Consider the following 22,224-nt stretch of genomic DNA (forward strand, 5'->3'; position numbering starts at 1 on the left):
AAATAATCTTTAATTTATTTAATTTACCTCTTTCTCACTCATAGCATCCAAGCAAAAATAACATATAACACATAACATAAAACATAATAAATAGAAAAAAGTGTAAATAACTGCATTTAATACAAAATGTTTAAAATTAAGATATTTAATATAGCTATATAGATTGTTTTTGTTTATGTTTTTGCTTTTTTGGTAGTCTAGCACAGTGGTCCCCAACCCCCGGGCCTCGGACCGGTACCGGTCCGTGAGTCGTTTGGTACCGGGCCGCGAGAGTTGAGGCTCAGGTGTGAAATGTATGGTTTTCAGGGTTTTTATCGGTTTTCAGCGTTATTTTGTTATCGTTTTTATCGTTAAATCGGTTTTCCTGGGTCTTGTCACGTGTGTTATGAATAAATCTAATTTTTTTCTGTACCGGTACTAGTTTTATTTTGTTGTATTTGTCCACGACACCTTAAAGGCCGGTCCGTGAAAATAATGTCGGGCATAAACCGGCCCATGGCGCAAAAAAGGTTGGGGACCGCTGGTCTAGCAGACAGCTCCTTAACCGACACTGACAGCAGCCTCATAGCAATCAAAGGCCACGTCCCTAATATCATATGTCAAATGTTAACCTTTGAACAAAATAGGATTATTATAATCATTATCATTAATCAGTTCACTGTAATGGGACCTCAGGCCACTAAAAATATAACAAGTGAACTTTTTGAAAAATTAGCCCCAATGGTCATAAACTTAACAAACATGTTAACATACACAGTGAATTATTCGGGTAAAGTTTTTTACTTGTATATGACTGATTTTATACAAACTTATTCGGATAATACACGCTCTATTACTTAAGTTTCTTAAGCATTTAAATAATGATGCAACTTCAGACTAACAGTGTCTTAGTGAACAGATTTGTGTTTTTGCTCTTTTTCTAATGGTCAGAGGCAGCATTCAGAATATAGCTAGCTAAACCCACAGCAGAAAATAAAAACTCCTAAATATACCTTTAGTAACCATAGTAACGGTTGCTCCATCTTTCCAACAACACATATCATAATTAACAAAATATTAGACTGATGACTGAAGAGCAAATAAATAAATAAATAAGAAACATGATCTAATTATCCAAACAGGTTGTTCTAATGATGGAAAAATGCCAAACATTTGTGTTTTTTTAGAATATGGACAGAACTTAGACTCTTATAAAGTCCTACAGTAGGTTTAGAAGGATGGCTGCAGTGGGTGATATTACCTTTTTTGACAAAATAAGATTAAGTAGGAATTAAGTAGTAGCGAGAGTAGCCTAATTAAATATTGGAAGCGTCACGTACGAATTATATAAAACTCAACAGTCTGGACCAGCGAAACCACAGCACATTTCTTTTAGCTCTTCTTGTTCTGTGCTACTAATTGATGGTGTAATTTCCTGCTGCTGTTTGTTTCTTTGTTGGATGGTTCACCTTTTAGCTACAAAGAAATGACACTCATTTGTAGTATGGTTCTTCAGCACACCACTTATGTGCAAAGTTGCCAAGACGGTGTAGCTTTCATGCTCATAAAGTGCTTTTGAATTGAAATGACAGAGAAGAGAATCAGTGGAACAGACATATGGGTGATGAAGAAATAGACATAGGGGCTACAGGCAGGTATAATAATCAGTCATCTCTCTCTCTCAGGTTATAATCTGTCCATTAGTCTCAGATGAGGAAGCATAACCACTCAATCTAGGCATTAATGGGACAATGCTTACATACTTAGACAGAGCCACTGAACCCGAGCCACTGAGTGATTGCCTTAGTGGTACAATGAATGAGACTTGAAGTTAGAGCTACAGTACGTGTCATGAAGAGCATCTCTCCATCTCCATCTCTTTCAATCTCTGATCATAGTGTGTGAATGATTGATACACCTTGGCTTATAGATTTATTTTATCACGAGTCTGAAGAATCAGCTCGGTACAGTATGCACCAATCAAAATGTATTCATAGAACTCACTCGGTTCGACAGCGTGCTTGTTTTCCTCATGCATAACAAAACTAACATTGCATTATTTATTTATTTTTTTATTTTTGACTTTGAGGCTGTGTGAAGGCCGCGTGCAGGGTAAATGTATTAAAGCCTTTGTTGTCCATCCTCTTTGAATAGTCATCTTAATATTCAAGGACAGTCTTTGCATGTTTGGAGACTGTGACTGAATAAGCTGATTTTGGCTCAGAAGGCCGGAGCTGTGCAGCATGCTAACCGCCGAGTATTTGACAATGTACATTTTCATGGGTTTCAATTCATCCCTTGACAAAACTGCTATGTTTTCTAGCTAACGGCACACATTTTTTAGGTTTTATAAATGCAAGTGTGTTTATGCAAGTCATACAACAGGGCCATTTAATTTAGTCAATTAATTTAGCTTCAAATTGATAGATTATTAACTTGACCTACAGTACAAGATACCTGCTCGCTCTAGCCAGATTCCACACAACATTTATTCAGTATAATCCAAAATATCCATTCCTAATGTTAATTATATCTTATAATTAGATTGCTTAGTGAATGAAATTGATTTTTTGGAATAACAGAGGATCGGCTGCATGCACAGAACAGATATTAACCTGACGATCCACAGGAAATGAAGTTTAATAAATTAAAGTAAAAAATGACCAGAGATTTCAAGGAAAAAAAAAACCTGCTTTACTGCAAATGATCTCTCAAAGTGAACGTGGAATCTGTATGAAACACCTCAGTGGTTTACTACAGTCCATTAGCCAAGGCATTACAGCCACACTGGACTGTTATGAATCTGGTGTTTACATCCATTACAGATTTCCAATTTCTTTTCAGTTTCTACACACACACACACACACACACACACACACACACACACACACACACACACAGATACAGATTCAAGACCACCATTTCGATACAAGGATATATGCTGTGCTGAAAGAGGAGAACCAAGAACAGCAAGAACAGAAGAATGAGAGGGTGCAGAAAAAGCTATGGGAGTTACAACAAAAGGACAACTCAAGAAGACTTAGTTTTCTCAGGGCTGATGTAAAAGTCTGAGAGGGATTACATTTGACACTTTACTGGATTTACAAATTAAAATAATCAAAGTCAGTATGTTGTGTAATCATGAGAGAAAGACTTTGGTTTAATCAGCTGAAACAGTGCTTCATTATTCTGCATGTCCATGTGTATGTGCCTGCATGGAGAAACATTCTGCAACTCTTTTGTTGCATGTTGAAATTGTTGTGCATCCTTATGATATCCTTTTTACTAATTGTGTTTAAGTTAACTTTGTAGATTTTCTTTCCTTTTAAAAAATATGAAAATCTTTTTGAGAGTCATTTTAACAGTAATTAAGTAATTGGTCCCTGAAATATATTAACACATATGTTCACTGTTAATATCTTCTTCAATGGTTGCAATATGGGGCCAAATTTGTATTATGTATTTAAAAAGCTATAGAAAGGTGTGGACAGAGTTTTTGTATCCTTATTGTGTCTTTCTAGGAGTTTCCCTTTGATAGCTCAAAACTTTTGGGAAGAGCATATTTAAATGAAACCTACAAATCTGATTTACTAAGGTGTGCTGCAGGCAATTTGTTGCAAATTGCATTGAAGTCAGTGCAGTAAAAAGCATGTCTATCACAGTCGCCTGAAGTGACTGTGATAGTTGCTGCTAGGACTGTGGATTTATTTGAAATGCCAGGGGAGGATGTTGTCAGGAAAAGCATGTAACTGGTGTGGGTGGATGGCTCGGTGCTCTGAGAGTGTTGCCAAAGCTTTGGATCTGTCATGTAACTCTTTACTGAGTCCAATGTTTTAAATGCACATGCAGTGTGACTTTAGCTTTTTTTAACCTTGGATATATATAACACTGAAATGTCTGTCAACTTGCAGAAATTCATGATGTGTTAAATCGATATATAATATCGACTTTCATAAATACATGCTGCCTCATAGAGGAAAACAAAAGCAATGCATGGATTTACATCCATGGCAGAGTAAGGGTAACTCATTCTAAATAATGTTTCAAGTTTGTCTGCACATCATGCAGCTCAAATGTTACACACTTATTTCAGGTTTATCACATTTATCCAGAGAAACCTATAATGCCTACCTATAAAGTCCCCTGCAAATTTTACCCTTATACCAAAAACACATGGACTCTCCTCAGCGGAGAAACACTAAAACCTGTGGTTTGGTAGGTACATTACTCGCTCATTCTTTGGGTCTGGTAGCGAATTTTTGCTACTCTTTACTGGCTGGCTGTGGTAGAATTTAATGCATTGTTAGTAGATCACCCACAGAACTGTCCACTCTCATCAGTGCATTTTTGAGATTGTGGTCTCAGGTAAGTCTGCCACTTAGTGAATCTGACTCTTAGTCTGTCCTGGTCAAAATTTGGGTAAAAGTTACTTAATACATTATTTCAATGAGCATCCTGACAAAGAGGTTCTGCAGTTTTGCAGTTTGAATGGTGATATTTTAGCCTGCACTGTGTGAAACTACAGAAAGCTCTGCGTGTGTGTGTGTGTGTGTGTGTGTGTGTGTGTGTGTGTGTAGTAGCTGCTGTCATGGACTTCTGTGCAGATGCATAACTCATTTCCACAGACCAGCCACCTTATGCATCATTTCCTAATTTACACTCCCCAACAACCAACATGAAAACTCCCACAGATACATAAAACAAAATGCTTTAAGTAGGCTATCTTTTACAGCTGCACCGCTGCAGGCCTGTGGGTCTCAACACATTGTATGAACTGGTCTTTGGCTTGTTAGCTAAACACACAGACAGCAACTGCACAATTTTGACATAAAGAGCTGAAAAGCAGACTACAGAGCCTTTTGCTTAAATATTAGCTACATTGGATTCAGAACAAAGAAATACAGTTATTGAACTCAGATTCTTATTATTCCTAACTCATTGTTATGTCTGTCTAAAGCGGTAGATACTCAGGCATAACTGCTACTTGTTTTCAACCTGAATGATCATCTTATGCCAAATAATTATTCTCTTTTTAAAATAAAAACCACAACTCTTTTTATTGTTATTTTTCCTTTTTCCTTTGCACACTACTATATGTGGATATGAAGAAGCAAATCTTTTTACTCATCCAACAGACAAATATAAAGTCATATTATGATATTATCTTGCTTATGCCCACTTTTCTTCTTTGACTGTTTTGTTCTCCATAACAACTGAAAGAAATACGACACTCTTCATCTTCAAAATGCGCCACACTTTTTTGCTACCTTTGTGTGCTTTTTAGTGGAAGTCAGTCAGTATATAGTACACCTAGCCTCATCATTCTCTCCATGCACATACCACTAGACTGTATTTTATCATCACCGCAGTTGAAAACACATGATCATCAGTGTTACCTTTGAGCTTGTTTTGAACATCCAGGGCGATGTCTAGAGGGTAAAATGGAAGCACGGGATCATTGACCAGTCGGAGAATTGCTTCTGCAGTCATCTGTGGACACACAGCCAAACAAATGGTTTAGTAAGTTAGCTCCACTTTCTTTTTTCTTGCCATTCCCGCATTCAGACATGACACCAGCATCCGTACTAAGCATAGGTGGATAATTTTCTCAATTAAAAAATCCCAAAATAGAACTAAAACAGTAGTGGGCCAGTTAGGCTTTCTACTGTGCCAGTCATAAGGCTTACATGTGTGCTACACCTTTTACTAAGTAATTCTTCTGTCAGATTATGATTGCCAGTTGATTGGGTTTTTCTTTACTTCATGTTTTCCTGTCATAGTTCTCTTGTCAAATGAATTTTAAATGAGAGATTACAGATTTGGAACGTGAAAAAAAAGCTCACTTAATGACTTGTCACTTTGTATCAGTCCCATGCATATTGCTAATAGGCACCTCCTCTACGTTGGAGCAGCTTAAGGGGCTATTATTATCTACTTATAATCACTGATGAACACAGAGTGGCACAGATAATGTAGCCATCTAATGGTTATGTGAAAACCTATGTGAAAAATTTGGTTTCCAAATGTTATTGTAAGCTAGCAAACTCAGCTAAATAGTATGGAAGCCCATTTCTGCCACTAAAAAAAAAAGAGTATCCATAACTCGAAATTTCGAGTTCTTTTTCTTGAAATTTCGAGTTAGCTCTGCTAGTCAGTAATCTATGTGAATGATATCATTTTCTTGTTACCCAGAAGGATATGGTGCAGATGAATGTGCATTTAAAACTGGATCACAACAAATTGGCGCTTTCGAGAGTACGTTGGCTGATAGTAATGCCATGTGATTCAGCTAATAACACAAAGATTTCATCATTTGTGAAGCCACGCTGAAAATACTCAGCAATTTGTGCAATTTGTGCATTCATGGCTGTAATACTGGTAGCTTAGCTGTAGCATTTGTAGCTGAGGGCTTCAGCTTCCGGGTAACAAGGAAATGACGTCATTCATGTAGATTACTGATTGAGCTAACTCAAAATTTTGAGAAAAGTAACTCGAAATTTTGAGAAAAGTAAGTCAAAATTTCAAGGTACTTTTCTTGAAATTTTGAGTTAATAAGTTCAAATTTCAAGTTATGGATACTTTTTTTTTTTTTAGTGGCGGAAACGGGCTTCCATACAATAGAGCCCAAATAATGTATTGCATGTATTGCAAACTTTGAACTGTTACAGTTCAATGTCAACTTCCATTGATCCAGTTGACTATCTCTTCTAACTCTTACTGTCTGCTTCTGTTGGCACTTAAACCTAGAAACACTTTTCAACAGCCACCACTGAATGTGTTCACAGCAACTTAGCAGTAAGTCACCTTCTGGTGGAATGTATGTTACTGATAACATTCAAAAAAGGTAACCTCTTTTCAGGTTGGTTGCTTTCTTCTTCTAGGATTTGGTATACATCATAGTCCTATCCAGCTGGAAAATTGCAACATGTTTTTGCTCTTTCAGTGCCTTTAAGAGTATAATCCACATTCAGCAACAACACAAAATCAAAAACAATGAAGCTTAAATGAAAGAAATGAATCACCTTCACTTTCACGCCAACATTTTAACATCACATTTTTAACACCTTTCGGTTATGTGTGTAGAATGTAATTGGTGCTGAGGAGGATGTAAAATTTCAATGAGTCAGATCATGTCTTGTCCTTTAAGCTATTGCCAGCCACAGATCTGATTCTGCACCCAATAACCTGGTGGTCCAGATTGTAAATTAAAAATCTGACACTCTATGCAACAGGCCATTTTGCTTTTCATACTGATTAGATAACAGCTGTCTTGTGAGGGAAAATAAATAATTGGGACACCTCTGGCTGCAATGTGAGCAAGCATTTATGGAGATTCCCGCTTGTTCTGGCACCCCATACTGAGAAGCATCATCCAAATTACAGAGAGTGTCTGTCTGGCTCTGCTCTCACACTGAAGTGTCTGTCATCTTGATGCAAACAGATCACTGCCACTGATTCAGCCACTCTCTTCACAGGTAGAGGACTTGGCATGGCTTCCACTTGTTTTTTATTGGGTGTATAACATCACAGTGAGCTAACCAATTACTTGGTATAACGTCACAGCTGTGATTATGGATATATCGACTCTTACTCTCCTAGACTATATTCTTCCCACAGAAAGTAAACCCAAGTACATCCTATTTTGTATTTCACAGTGACACGTTGTAACTAGAATCACTTTTATCAGCCAAAGACATCACAAGAAAGATTTAATCTGAGCCATGTTCATTCGCACATTAAGATGCCAGATAGAGAACGCGGTCTGTTCCTCTTTTTTCACCTTTCTTTTTGGTGGAAAACTAAAAAAGGCAACAACCTTTTTCAAACCTGCTTTAATTTTTCTGTGTTTACTGGAGAGATGTAACAAAAAAAACTAAGTGAGTGGACGGCACGGAGTGCTACCGTTCCAGGTGGAATCACATCGTGGATGTTTGATGACCATATTATTAAAGGATTTCAAATTAGCACCAGAATCTTACTGTAGATTATTTTATGTCTCTCAGCCAAAACAGATGAACTCAGTATCATTGATTATCATCTTTTAATGGCACCTTTATAAGGCTCTGTGATCCTTGGAGAATTGTTGCGTGCATTCATGCAGGTGAAACTTTGACCTGCACCACCTAACTTAGCATTCATTTCAACCACTTCACGGAATAAAGCCTCGTTTAGCAAGTTAATAATGCAACAACAGCAAAAAAAGAAAAAGTTCAGAAATGATCAGAAACATGTCAAAGACTTCAAGTGGGTAATCTTGCAAAGCCAGCTGAGCATCTCTAGTATGGGAAAAACTGAAGTGGCAAAAACTCAGTAACCACCTGCACTGCCAATGGAAACCATATTTGCTTTGCAAGTTTAGTTGATGTCATGTAAGAGCAGAAAAGTCAAAAGCATTTGTGTGCACAAGACTGCATATGACTAATTCTTGGAGGCATTAAGCACCAGTGAAGATCTAAAAAGTTTTAACAGAAAGAAACTGAAAATGATTCATTTGTTTTTTTCCCCAGTTATTTGTGAGTAAAAGCTGCAAAGTTTTCTTGTTTCCAATTTTTGAGCAGAATACAATGACAGATCCTTCTGAAATCAACAGATGGCCCAAACTGGTAGCGGCTGGTACTCAGTAATGCCAACAGAACACGAATGTATGCACCCTTTTAGTGTCGGGAGTTTATCAAACCAGTCTAAAAGTATATTTTTGACTAAGAGAGAGCTTATGACCGGAGATGCTTCAGGAGTATGAAGAACTCGCAGCACAAAGGCGGCATGTATGTATACATATATCTGTGTGTGTGTGTGATAAATATATATTATTGTCTGAAATGTGCTTTGAAAATAAAGTTGCCGCTTGTAAAATGTAGAAAAAGAATAGATAAGTAAAGGTCAGTATGCAATACGTCTCTCTCTCCCTGTTTGTGTGTGTCTGTGTGTTCCAGTTGACCTGTTTCATTTCTAGCCAGTGAGCCTCAAGTCTGACTCCAGTTGAGCAGACGCTTGGATGATAACCTCACTACCAGGTTCATCCGCTCAGAGGCACACATCACTCATGCAAGTGTGAACACGCCCTCTCCGGGCCCTCACAGGTTGAATGTGTTGGAGGTCAGCTTGGCTAAGACTGGATTGAGGAGGAAGGGCAGACTGCCAGAAACTACAGCTCTCGCATTCACACATCCCTTGTGTAACTTGTTAACATCAGTATTTGACTTTCATCTGAATGTTTGCCATCTTAATGGAATAGTTGGAAAAACCCAAATCATGTAAGGGTGGTAGTGGACCACAAGCTCACATGAGCATCTCCCATGCTTATAATGTAAGCTAATATGTTTTTCACTTTATTTAAAACGGATGATTTCAACTTTACAGATAAGTCTATTTTTGGAGTCTTCCTGTAAAAAAGAATGGCTGAAAGGTATCACTGTAAAAAATAAAAACCACTGATTTCAATTGAATACAGACACAAGATTACATAGTGGAGGTAAGTCTTTTCTCCTGTAAAGTGAGCAAAAACACAGTTAATTCTTCATGTTATTCATGATCAATGTATTAAAATAAGTAAATAAATGTTGCAAGTCTTGCTTCTCAGTCTCAGGTCACACAAATATACATTAACTTTCACTTAGTTTTGAGCAACAAAAGTCGACATCACGCTGCTGACGTAATAAGCTTGCAAAGTGTCCTTCACTCAACACTTAGCAGGCAGCTAAAAATGCATAACTCAATATCTTTGTATTTGTTTTTAAACAACTCGGATTTAAACCATTTTAAACTGTGGTTCTGATAAACTAAACTGGAAATACACATACAGAAAATATGACAAATTAAATAAAAACGCCACTAAGTGTCTTGATTAGATGTTGGGCAATTACCAGAAAAGCTTGCCTGACATTGACTCTGTAAGTCTCTGGATCTCCACTGAAGGAAAGGAACAACTCTTCTTAGAGATATTTCCTCTTTTGGAGTCAACTGATTACGCTGCTGAAGTAGTCTGCTGATTTTCCCCACCAGCTTCAAGGACGTGGATTTATTATCCACACATTAACAAACAGTGATTACACAGTTGCCATCACAACAATGAAGGTGGAGAACACAGTCTAAATGCTGGTCCAAAATCTTCCATACATGTTTAGACTAGTTTATATCTAGAAGCCACTGCATTTGATTTACATAATCTTCAAACAAGTAACGACCCCTCGCTGCCTTATGGATGGGGGCAGTGCCATCCTGGAGGTGATCACTATCATAAGGATAAAAATGTTTCATCTTAGGAGAAGGTGGTCACTCAAAATGAATTTCAATTGTTTTATAGTGATCCCTTCCTCTAAAAAGACAAGTGGACCCAAAGCATGCCAGTAAAAGTAACAGGAACAGAGGCATTCTCATTGTAGTGGTTAAGGGCTTTCCCATTTATTTGTCTCCCTTCTCTACATAATGCATTTTTGCCTGTGTGATCTCTGGCATCTAACTCATTTGCTAGTATTTTGAAAATGGCTTACAGTGTACTGCACCTCTCTGCACTGTTGTCACTGCCACTGAAATCAATCTGGCAGAGGGAAAGATTAGAGCATTGATTTGAAGCTGGTGAGTAATACTACTGCAGAAAGCATACATCAAAAGCCTGTAATGTGGTGGGACAGAAAAGGCCGTTGATTTCTTATTTATGGCCTTATTTCTGGATGGTCTCTTTCTAAGGCTTAGGCGAGAGAGAAAAAGGGAAAGGGGAGAGAAAGATGGCAAGAGATAATGATGGAGGAAGACGGGCAGAAAAGAGGCTGTAACATAACAGAAAGCAAAAGACAAGCTAAAGAAAGCTGACAGCTCGACTGGAGTGGAAGATTGAACAAACTAGTCTGAGCATCTCTTCTCACGTTCCCTTTTTTTCACCTCTTTTTCTATCATCTTCCCTTCATTTCCTTTCCTGACCTGACCTTTGAGATTTTAATGAAATCAACCGCAGCCTCCTAAGTAGCGTTTGGCGGATGAAACACGCCTCGCTTGCCGTCACAATCTCTATTTACCCAAGATAGAAGAAAGAAAAGCTTTTTAACTGACCAAAGCCAGTTCTTACTGACAGTTAACTGGACACATGACCCAAAGTGACCTTCGAGATCTGAGGGAGCCCTCAAGTAAACCTCAGGTGAAAAAAAAAAAAAAAAGTACAACAGCACCAAAAAGTAGCATTAGTAGTTCACATGCAAGACAGAGCATGGTTTCTAAGCAGGTGTAGGCAGGTACTCACTTCTCAGTAATTATCAAATTAATTCAGTGGGTAGAGTGCCTCAGGTAATTATATCCACTCACTCTGTGCAGGAAAAGGACATGTTTGATCATTTATTCCCAATAACTGGCAATAACTGCAATATAGATGTTTGATTAGTAATTTTATGTGATTATTGAATTTAGAAAAGTTTATATAGTCATTTGTTGGAACATGTTTAACTCAACAGTGGTCATGACAATGCTGAAATATACTTTAACTCGAACCACAGCCATTTCATAAAGTTGTTTTTAAAGCCTAACATCAGCTCTTCTCATGTCCAAAATTGCCTTAGTTGGTGAATAAAAGCACCCACACCAAAGGACAGTGTTTATCACATGTTTGAAGTGTTTATCTCAGTGACGCCTGCAGCTTCTGACAAAATATCAACGTTGATATCTTGAGATGAGAACAAGTTGACCAAGAATACTAATTGGAGTGAGATACATTTTCACAATATCTTCAGATATTATAAAAATGGATTTTTAGTTAAAAGCAAAAAAACAAAAAACTGGGGCCTTTATTAGCTCAGCGGGGCACTAATGGGGTACACACATTCCACATGTGTCTGGCTATTTTCAATAATGGATGCGTAACTTGAAAAGATTCATTAACAGTGGGGTCTGGTGAAAAATAGGGGAAAAAAAGAAAACATTTGAAACACATTTCCTGCATCTTGCACCACGCATTCGTTTGATTCCAAGGAACAACCACCTACTTGTTTCACCATATCAGCTTTGCTTTCTTGGATAATGTAGCGATAAAACATAAATCCATAAAATACCAGAGATAAATCTGAAATCCTGACCCTTCTATGGATCCGTCCATGTGAGTCAATATGAGCTATACTACACAAACAAACAGATAAACACAGGATACCGATCTGAAATGTCACTTTAACATTTGTTTGGCTGGAACATGTTGTTACATACATTTTTAATATGCTGACATTATGAAAAATATCAGCCACACAATTGACCTTTGCCAAAATGATCTCTGCGTATAAATATATTACATGCCACAAGTGCAACTTCCTGTTCTTTTTAGATAAACTCACAATTACTGTGTTTTTATATTTCTCTTTCTTCTCAATTCTGCGTGATCTTTTTGTTGAATAAGGACTTCTGTCTTTTCTGTTGTGATCTCATATGAACAGCTACAAAAAAAGAAGAATTCAAGCATGTAGTCTATGTAAGGGATAACAAGGGAGATACTCACTAATTATTACACGTGTACATCACGCAGCAAAATAACAAATAATTCACAAGCTGTGTAGTGATGCACACAAATCCCATGTTTTTAAATATTAGTGTGTTTGTATTTTTTGGTTAATTGATTTTTCCATTTTAGGATATAGATATTATTTTTTACATTTTTCTATGCATGCTGCCTAGCATTCTCTTCAACCACAGGTATGATCATTGTCTTCATTTTTGCCAAACTGGTGTTTTTTTTGGTGATTTTTTTCCCCGTTTTGGATTGACACTAGTGCAGCCTGATGAGCATCAGGTCAGTCCAAGTCTCTGTCTGTGTCTATACTACTTTATTCAGTAGCAACGAGGAGTGGGTATTTGAGCCAGTGAACAAGCTGTTTGCCCACATTTGTGCTTACAGCCAAGCATCTTTCAGCTGCTTATTCTCACCGGGTCGCCACAGTGGATGGATCCACATTTATGATTTGGCACGTGTACAGGTCACCAGTCTACTGCAGAGTCAACACAGAGAGACAGACAATCATCCAAGCTAATATTCACACCTACGGCCAATTTAGAATAACCAGTTCTAAAGTGGACATAACCCACGAATGAGGCAAAGCTAAAGCACCTGGAGAGAACCCACACGAGCATGGGAAGAACATGCAAACTCCACACAGAAGGCCACCAGCTGGCACGATTCAAAGCTAGCAACCTCCTTGCTGTGAGGCTACATTGAAAAGCAGGATTAACATCATTAGAACATTTCAGAATTCTGCTGTAGATAAAGAGTGCAACATGAAACACTGTCACTTTCACCCTATATTTACAAATGTAACCTTCAGAAAGATCCAGTTAATATAGGTTTTTGAAAATAAGACACAGATTGAAAATTGCAGTGAAAGAGACGTTTATATGCAGATTCTTGTACAGCAAACGTTTGAAACCAGAACAGAGGACGTGATGAGTTGAGACTGATGCTTCAAACAGCAGAGGGCTCTGCTGTGACATGCTACGTACATTTCTTTCCCCCCCCCCCCTCTCACATATACACAGGAGAAGCTGGTGAATCCTCAATGATGCACAGCCGACACATCCTCTCAGCCAACTCCTGTCCTGTCCAGATTGGTAGCATCATTTGTCGGGCTACATAAATACATGCATCCAGACATCCAGAGTTGCAGCGTTGCCTCTGACGCGGTTATACACGCGCACGTCCCCACAGGCACACATACACAGATGAGGCTGGTGGGAAAATAAAACGATGATGGTCAGATGGGCAGAGGGAAGAGGCAGAGCAGGTGACGAATATCATTTTCTCTTTCTCATTCAGTGAAGTGGTAATTCTGCCCAAGTCTACAATCTTACTCGCCTGCCTGCCTGTTTTCCCCCCGGGGCATGTGGAGAGATGGAGAGATTCTCCTCTGATTCAGGACGCCCAGTTCTCTGGGCTAAAATAGGCCCCATGAATAAACCATAAACTATGTAGTTAAGTTATGTAACAGCAGCACATGATAGATGCAGCATGTTAAAGTACAGTAGAAGGAGTGATGCTCAGTTTCTCTATTCAAACTGTGCTCAAGTGGATAAACAAACATTATTGTATACATGCGTAGCTTCTAAAGTGATAAAGTGCCACTCTAAAATAATTCCACATAGGTAAATGTCTCCTCTCCTGCTGGTACTCACTGAGCTCGCCTGAGGACGCATAATATTCTATTCTCTAGTTAGGAAGACATTTTCTGCCACAAAGAAAAAAATAATCCAGGTTGGGAGAATGTGTTCAGCACATGTAACCACCACAACTCCAAACTGAAAAATCATTATGTCAGCATGTTCTTAGGAACAAGGTTGGACTCAAATTTTAACAAGATCAGTGAGGATAGACTTAAGGGGTGTCCAAACAGGAGGAGACTACCAGTGTGGTATCTGGAGACCACAGGCAAAACACCCATTAGAGATGTGAAGCAGCCCAAGTCAAGCTTTTAAGACCGATAAAGATGAGAGAAAAGTGTGAAAGAAATGTAACGAGGTGGTAAATACAAACTTTCAGAGGGATTACTATGCCAACAGATCCTTAGCTGTCCACCAGTGACCAACCCTCAGTTACCAATGTGCCATGGGGCTTAATCCTTCATAACATCGGCTGGCTGTGGAACTGGCAGCCGACTTTTATGTGACACTGCACACTGACGTTATGTGTGTTTAACAGTACAAATTGAACATTCCTGAAATTACTGGAGAATCAGAACTGTCTCTAACATTGATAGCAAAAGCAGGCCGGGTAAGATGCAGCCTTTTGATCACTACAGTTTGTTACACTGAAGTGATTTCAACAATTCAACAGGGAGCGGAGCATGTAGCGTGATGATGACAACAAGCGTCTTATGGTCAAAACATGGGGCTTGATGTGGGGCTGCACGGCGTCAATGCATTAGCGCGGTTAGCTTGTTAGTGTGGTTAGCTTGTTAACGCGTTAGTGCAGTAAAGCCCCACGCACGGGGCGATCCGCGCTAACTTGCTAATGGAGATTTGCATGCATGAATAAATGGGGTGACCATGGCTCAGGGGGTTAGGAAGCATATCTGTAACCGGAAGGTTGCCGGTTCGATTCCCGGCCTCTCTGTCCTGGTTGTTGTGTCCTTGGGCAAGACACTTTACCCTACCGCCGCCTACTGGTGTTGGCCAGAGGGGCCGATGGCGCGATATGGCAGCTTTGCTTCTGTCAGTCTGCCCCAGGACAGCTGTGGCTACAACCGTAGCTTGCCTCCACCAGTGTGTGAATGCAAGAGTGAATGAATAGTGGTATTGTAAAGCGCTTTGGGTGCCTTGAAAAGCGCTATATAAATCCAATCCATTATTATTATTAATAACATTATTATTATTAATAAAACTCTGGTGAAAATCTTGATTAGTTACCAAAAACTAGTTTCCATTCACTAGTTGTTAAGATATTTCAGTCTCAACCAAACTGATGGACAGAAGAGCTTTGCTTCATCAGCAAATTCAAGCTGTTTTGCCAGCATGCCGTACATCTGATGAAGTGGCATATGTCAAGCTTTCACAAAGATGACACAGAGGGAGAAATGAGTGCTCGGTGTAATTATAGCGCTGAATCCTTTTAGTTGTCATTCTGCAGGAATTTTCCTCATAATTTCTGACAGAAGCGGGACTGAAATGGGAGACATGATTTATTGTCTTAAAAACAAACATTTATTGGAAAAGAGCAAAGCTAACATGGATAATTTTTTTAATCAAGTCTTTTTCAAAGTGCGTAGTATGTAACCTTATGGTTAGCTGCTATGCTTCCAGAAAGCCTCCTTCCATCCTCTGTCAGTAATGATATCTCTGCTTTTTCTCCCACTCAGAAAAACAAAAAAAAGTAAGATATTGTGAAAAAATGTAAGATGGTGATCACAGCCGGGGTGAAGTCAACTCAGGGCAACACAGCATAGGGATTAAAAAACAAACAAGCTGTGGACTTGAGTTGAACTGGGGTTCAGCTGGCAGCTATGCTGCTCTTGTGACAATGAGCCGTCTGCTGCCTCCAGGCCAAGAGGAAATCGCACTTATGTGCCAGAGGAGAGCTTTCATCAACTCTCAGTGTTCAAGGTTCAAGTGTGTTTGTAGAAAAATAACAAAATGAGTAATTAGACTTTCCAGAGAAGGGTAGGCAGGGTACAAAAACTCTTGTAACAAGGAAAGAAATAATTCTAGTAGAAGCCCTCAGCTTGAATTACGATGACTTTCTAAAGAACAAGCCTGAAAGAGAAACTTTTTGTCCTTATGGATGCCAGAATAAATGAACTAACTGTACCTTCTGTTGCTCTTTGGTGTATTAACAATAGCTATAATTAAGTATTTCTTTAAACTATCACTATGAGGGAGTTCCATTTTACATTACTTTGATTGTATTTTCAGGCAAAAAGACTCGTGCGTCCTTCTAGCAGACTGGGAAATAGTATGTCAGATACCACGGGTGTGTGTGGTGTCTGCAGCTGTCAAAGTCCGCGCCTGCAGTCCTAGTCCAAAGTTGACAGCACGCCACACACAACAGATCTGATTGTGGGTAAGTAAAGGAATGGGTGGGCTGAGTAGCACATAGACTACACCATGGAGTCCCTCGTTTTCCAGAAAGAGTCAACATGGTGGCTTATCATAACTATGAGTAAATATAAGATAGATATATGTTATGTTTGGGGGAGATTTGGTTCTGAAAAGATTAAGTTACAGCTTGAAGATTAAGTACATAGAAAGTAAGGTCAGAGAAAAAGGAAATCACACAAATCAAATGTATTAAAGTCCAACCCAAGTTGGACCCACCCACTCAGACAGGGTGGGTCCGATTTCTCAGGGGTGGTGCTTTTGCAGGTGATATATTTTTTTTTAATTATTCCTGCTCCTTCTTTATAATAAATTTATTTCTTCTTTAAAGTTGTGATGTGTTAATCCTACCCGAGTGTTATGATGATGATGTGCAGAGTGTTAGGATTTGTTCAGTTTAGGAAAATAAATCTTTTAACTATATAAATAATAGATGTGAGTTGCCTTCACTTCCTTGACTTACTAATTATCTAAATGAGACCAAACACTTAGGTAATTCCTGCCTTTAGCAAATTTGGAATATTTTTTGTGCACAAAAAATTCTTTGCTGCAATTTATGGTGTTCCTAGGCACAGTTGCCAGGTGATTTCTGACATGACTGCTCAGCCTCCACACTCATTAATACAAAAAAGTCACACACAGTGCTGTTCATGCAAGAACTCATACACAGTCAGCACCCATAGCCAGTGCCAGGACTAATATTTACAGACACATAACATGCAGTGAGCTGGTTTCTGGAAGACATCTTTTCCCTGCTTCAACGAGTCTGAGCTTTAATAACAGATGATCCCATCGGCAGTATTTCTTTCTACACACATTGTGTGTGTGTGCGTGTGCATGTGCATGCCCATATTACTGACACCACACAAAATCAAAGCAAAAAATCTTTCTCCCAAAGACAAGCAATTATGAGCACACATAATTGGCAAAGCTTTATTGGATAAACACAGAGTTAAATCCCCATTACTCACAAGTGACTGCGACATCAGTGAAGGTGAAATACAGATGGATCTGAAAGCATTTAACCTGTCAGAGCTATTAGACGTGATAATCATCATCATATTTAGATAATGGTGAAAGGAAAACAAACACAAAGCTGTTAGTGCAAGAAACTACAAAAGATGCGGGGCTCTGTTTGCTTTTATCTCCATGTCATTGAATGGAGGAAAAAAAAAAGAAAAAAGAAAGAAGTCAGAGAAGAAACTCATTTCCTCCACAGCGCCTCCTTTTCGGGCTCCGCTCATGTACTGGAGGACAATTTAAGGATGTGCCAGAGAATGACTTTGCTCCAGCTTGTGCTTTTTATCTGCTCGAGGCCTTGTTAGATCATAGAGCGTGACATATTGGGGAGAAGTGAATAAGAACCCCAGACATAGTGCTAATTAATTCACACTTTGGCGATCATAAAAGCTCGCCCCCATGCCTCCTGTCTCTGTATGGCGTTGCATGACATATGTAGCCTGGAAGATTGATACTGCAAATGACGGCATTCAGCCATGCTCATTACAGAAGCAGATGGTTGTATCTTTGTGCGCGTGTGTCTGTGTTTGCTCGTGTAGGTGTGTGTGTGTGTTTTTGCTTCATGAGAGGTCAAAACCCAGCGCAGGCAAATATAGACAGGCGGAGACTGACAGATTGCGGTGTAGCATGTGCTTATTACAGAGCACGGGAGCGTGCGCTGTGAGTAGGTGTGTTCCTGCAGTTAGTGACAGCTTTTTTCTGAGGGTAAGATTTACTGTTTACATTTGTGTTATTGATCAAACAAGCAGAAACTGCAGTTTTCCAGTCATCTAAAGAGCACTTCATCTGCATGCAGTGAACTGCATATCACCCATTTGTTGATATGGATTTAAAGGGGAATCATGTAAACATCAGAGCAAGCTACATAAGTGTGACTGACAAAGCACCGAGCACTTTACAAGGGTCATTCTAAACTGAAACGCCTTGCCATTCGACAAATATGGCGTGTGGGTTAAAGATACTGTTTTTGCGTCTGCCAGCTCTTTCTACATTGAGTTTGCCGTTGATAACAGACATTAGTATTTGAGTGTTTGATTTAATTTCATTATAAATTCAATTTAGACAGAATAAAGAAAAGAAGCATGTGCAATTTTCACGTCCGTGTCTCATTCATAGACATGAAAATTGCACCACATTGTTACCTCAGCGAACCGTGCCACTCATGTAATCTTGCTGTATTAATGTCAATACAAATATCAAAAGATCTTTTCACCATCTGCTTTTGCAGAAAATGGGACACCTCACACAGGAAATCTAGGGTCCATGTTGGAAGCGATAACCACTGCAACAATGCCTCAGATGCATGAGTAACTATCCTGTTAGCATGGACAGAGCAAGAGGTTCTGTGACTGTCAAATTAGGTAAGCACTGTGACACTTAAAATAGCCAATTAACCTGCAGTACTGCAGTCACCCTTCATTTCTTTATATTTTTGTAAGTCAAGCAATTTACAGTACATAGAGTACATAAGTTAAAATTGAGATTTGTACAATATTATCAAGCCTGACAGTCAATATTTAGTATGACCACCTTTATTCATCAAACTGTCTTAGGCAAGCCTTTTTTTAAATCATTTTTTAAAAGTAGTCTTCAGGACATTCAACGCTCTTCTTTGGAATCTGGTTACGTTCTCTGTCAAGATGATCCCACATTACCTAAATAATGTTGATGTCCAGGCTCTGTGATATCATTCCATACAAATAGTATTCCACTGTATGTTTTTGTATTAATGTAGGCTTTTACAATGGCAATGATTTATAGATGGCTGTAGACACTCACTGTCATAACTTTTCCCCTACAACCTCCGTATATACTGATGATAATTTGAACCAAAACTTTTTGGAATTCATCGATCCATAAGACCTCATACCACAGTCCAGTAATTATGTGGGATACATAGGTCTTTTCTTTCTGTTTCCAAAAAGCAGAAGTCAAAAAAGTCAAAAGAAAAATCTCCAGAAAGATTAGAGAACTATTGTTCAAGACCACTTTCAAAAATAACAAAAAACATCTGACTCATTGGAAGCAAAATATAAAGAAAAGAGGGGAGACTCAAGACTTTTGCACAGTACTGTATATTAAACCATTTACTGTAATAAGTTGGGGGAAAAACAATGTGCATGCCAATAAAGATATGTTTCTGTTTTCTAGCTGCATTCATTTTGTAATTTGAGCAATTTACATATTCACATATTTAAAGTGCTGGTGTTAAATGTTTTATAGTAATTTCATTAGTGATTGGATAATTAGCTCCTCTCCTGTCTCCGTAGCCCTGGGGGCTCATTCATCAGTGGTGAGAACAACTGCAGTAGATAATTCCTGGATCACCCTCATCTGTCATGGTTTATGCAGGTCAGGTGCAACTGACTCTGGGGCTCAGGCTCAGTAGCAAGTGCATTTTTTCATTGCAAGTGTTTTAGCATAATTTTACTTCAACTTTGTACAATATCAGTACATTCTTTGTGTATGACTAGTAAGTGCAGCAGTAAAGTACTAGGAAATACTGGGAAAGTTGGAATTTATCTGTCAGCACCACGAGGTCTACTAGATGCTTTAGCATAAGACATAACAAAGACATATTTATTGATTGCTTTTCTTGGTTTTTCCCTAAACTGGATTCATTTTAGGTTCGTTTGGTGTGATTTTTACAGACACTGAGCAAGAAGTAACATAGGCAGAGGGGTGCTGAGTTTAGACTGTTCTCTCCTGGAGGCATGGACATTGACTGGCTGGTCATCTCAGATGTTAGTTGATGAGATGAATAGCAAGAACCACCAAAAAACTGTTGCTGTGTTTTTATATGCACCAGCTAGTTGTGGCGTTTAAATAGTGATGTAAATATCACTACTTAATAAAGCAACATCAAAATAATTAAAAACTTTGAGCTCATCTACACGTGATGTCTGCACAAGAATGTGCAAACAATTCCATACACACAGAGGTTCAGAGGGTGACATTTGCAATGTGCAAATTATATTACACGGCAGTTTTGTGGGTACATGCTGAAACTGGCTGATCTAGTGCCCTTGAGTAAGTTACTCAACCTTGAAGCTCACTACACAGCTTCCAGGGCAAGTGGTTCTATATTGCTGTGTTTGTATAAAAGCTTGTCTCAGCGGGGCTTTGATGTGAGTGTCAGCAAAACAATAGCAGGTCTTTCAGAATACATCAACCTAGGTAGAATCCTTACACGTCCTCGTGTTATACCGTTCAGACAAGTGCATCTGTTGTCCACACGGCCATCGCGCAAACTGACAGGATCAGATGAAAGGTATGCTAATACCTGGGAAATATGAAAATCTATAGAGTATAATATCCATAGACCTCAGAATAATTCTGTGTCCTATATACTGTATCACCTGCAGCTGCAGTGGTAGGAGACTTCCTGTAATCAAGTCAGGAATCATGAGAAACAGAGTTTAGAAGGACAGGGCAGGAATTGATGATGGAAACAGAAATGATACAAGTAGAATGAAGGGTGGAAAGAATGATGAGGTTATGTGAAGATGTGAGGAAAGAAGAGTTGGAGGAAAAGGGAAAGGAACAGAGAAGAGAGTAGATGGGGGCGCCATTAAAAGAATCAAATGCTCTTTGTGCTCTCAGACAACATATGGTGCTCCTGCTAACTCAAAGAGCTGTGCAGAGTCAATTGAAGTGTGCATTGCAAAAGGAAGTGAAGAATGTGGCAGGTTTTTAGGAGACTGTCCCAGATTTGAAGTGATGAGAACACACACAGCAAAAGTCCTCTTTGTGTCCCTGGTGGATCATTTGCTCTACATAATTCTTGGCATTAACACTTGTCAGCACTAACACATGACTGCTACCTCAACCATCTTATTGTAGCACGGGTAACTTACAGTTTATGTGGTCTTAATTAAAGTGCGTCCCCCCGCCCCCAAAAAACTAAGAAATACATTTGCAGGGAAAAGTATGTGATAAATAGACCAGTTCTTATATAACACTTTTCTACTCTACGTCAGCACTCAAAGTGCTTTATACAACTTGCCTCATTCATCTATTTACAACCATTCATGTGACCACCGTAGAATTTTCTGTATAATTCTGTATCACTATGGCCTAAAACGACAAATGATCCAACATTCCCCGTCTGTGAGTATAAGAACCTTTGCATTCAGTATCTGGTGAGATCCATGTGATTGGCAATAACTGTGTAAACATACACGGCAGACCCAGTGGCATTTTGATGCTTTTTATTAAAGCTTTGACGGTTGCTGTCCACAATACTCACAGAGCTGCAGCTCTCCTGCTGCCCGCTCAACACTATCACAACAACACAACCACAGGACCCAGTACAATATTTAATTCGGCGGGGCGTGATTGCGGATGCCGTGCAGGTGCGTCCACCTCCTCTGCACGGCACCGCAGGCCACGCCCCGCCACAAACTGCAACTGTACAGTTATGGTAGCTTGTTAGTAATCCTGTACACCAGTGGTCCCCAACCTTTTTTGCACCACGGACTGGTTTATGTCCGACAATATTTTCACAGACCGGCCTTTAACCCTTTAAGACCTACCATAGAACCAAGTCCGCCAGAGCTTATATTATATTTTTACATGCTGTAGTGCCATTTTTTGGGAGCATTTCAAGTTGCTATACATCAATACAACCATTATAGCCTAAATTTTAATAATATGTATGCATTAAGTGCATAGTAA

At 39.0% G+C, this 22,224-nt stretch overlaps 1 protein-coding gene across 1 annotated transcript in view; it reads right to left on the reverse strand.

The window, feature by feature from the left end:
• The window catches only part of LOC102310182 (inactive N-acetylated-alpha-linked acidic dipeptidase-like protein 2), a 563,756-nt gene that overhangs the window by 32,526 nt on the left and 509,006 nt on the right, over positions 1–22,224 (reverse strand). Inside the window, exon 16 of the mRNA XM_042227322.1 lies at positions 5,376–5,469. Coding sequence (XP_042083256.1) covers positions 5,376–5,469 — 94 coding nt within the window. The remainder of the gene's footprint in view (positions 1–5,375; positions 5,470–22,224) is intronic.

The sequence above is a fragment of the Haplochromis burtoni genome, unplaced genomic scaffold (genome assembly GCF_018398535.1).
Source record: "Haplochromis burtoni strain Fernald_Lab_line unplaced genomic scaffold, NCSU_Asbu1 Contig_254, whole genome shotgun sequence".
Taxonomy (NCBI): Eukaryota; Metazoa; Chordata; class Actinopteri; order Cichliformes; family Cichlidae; genus Haplochromis; species Haplochromis burtoni.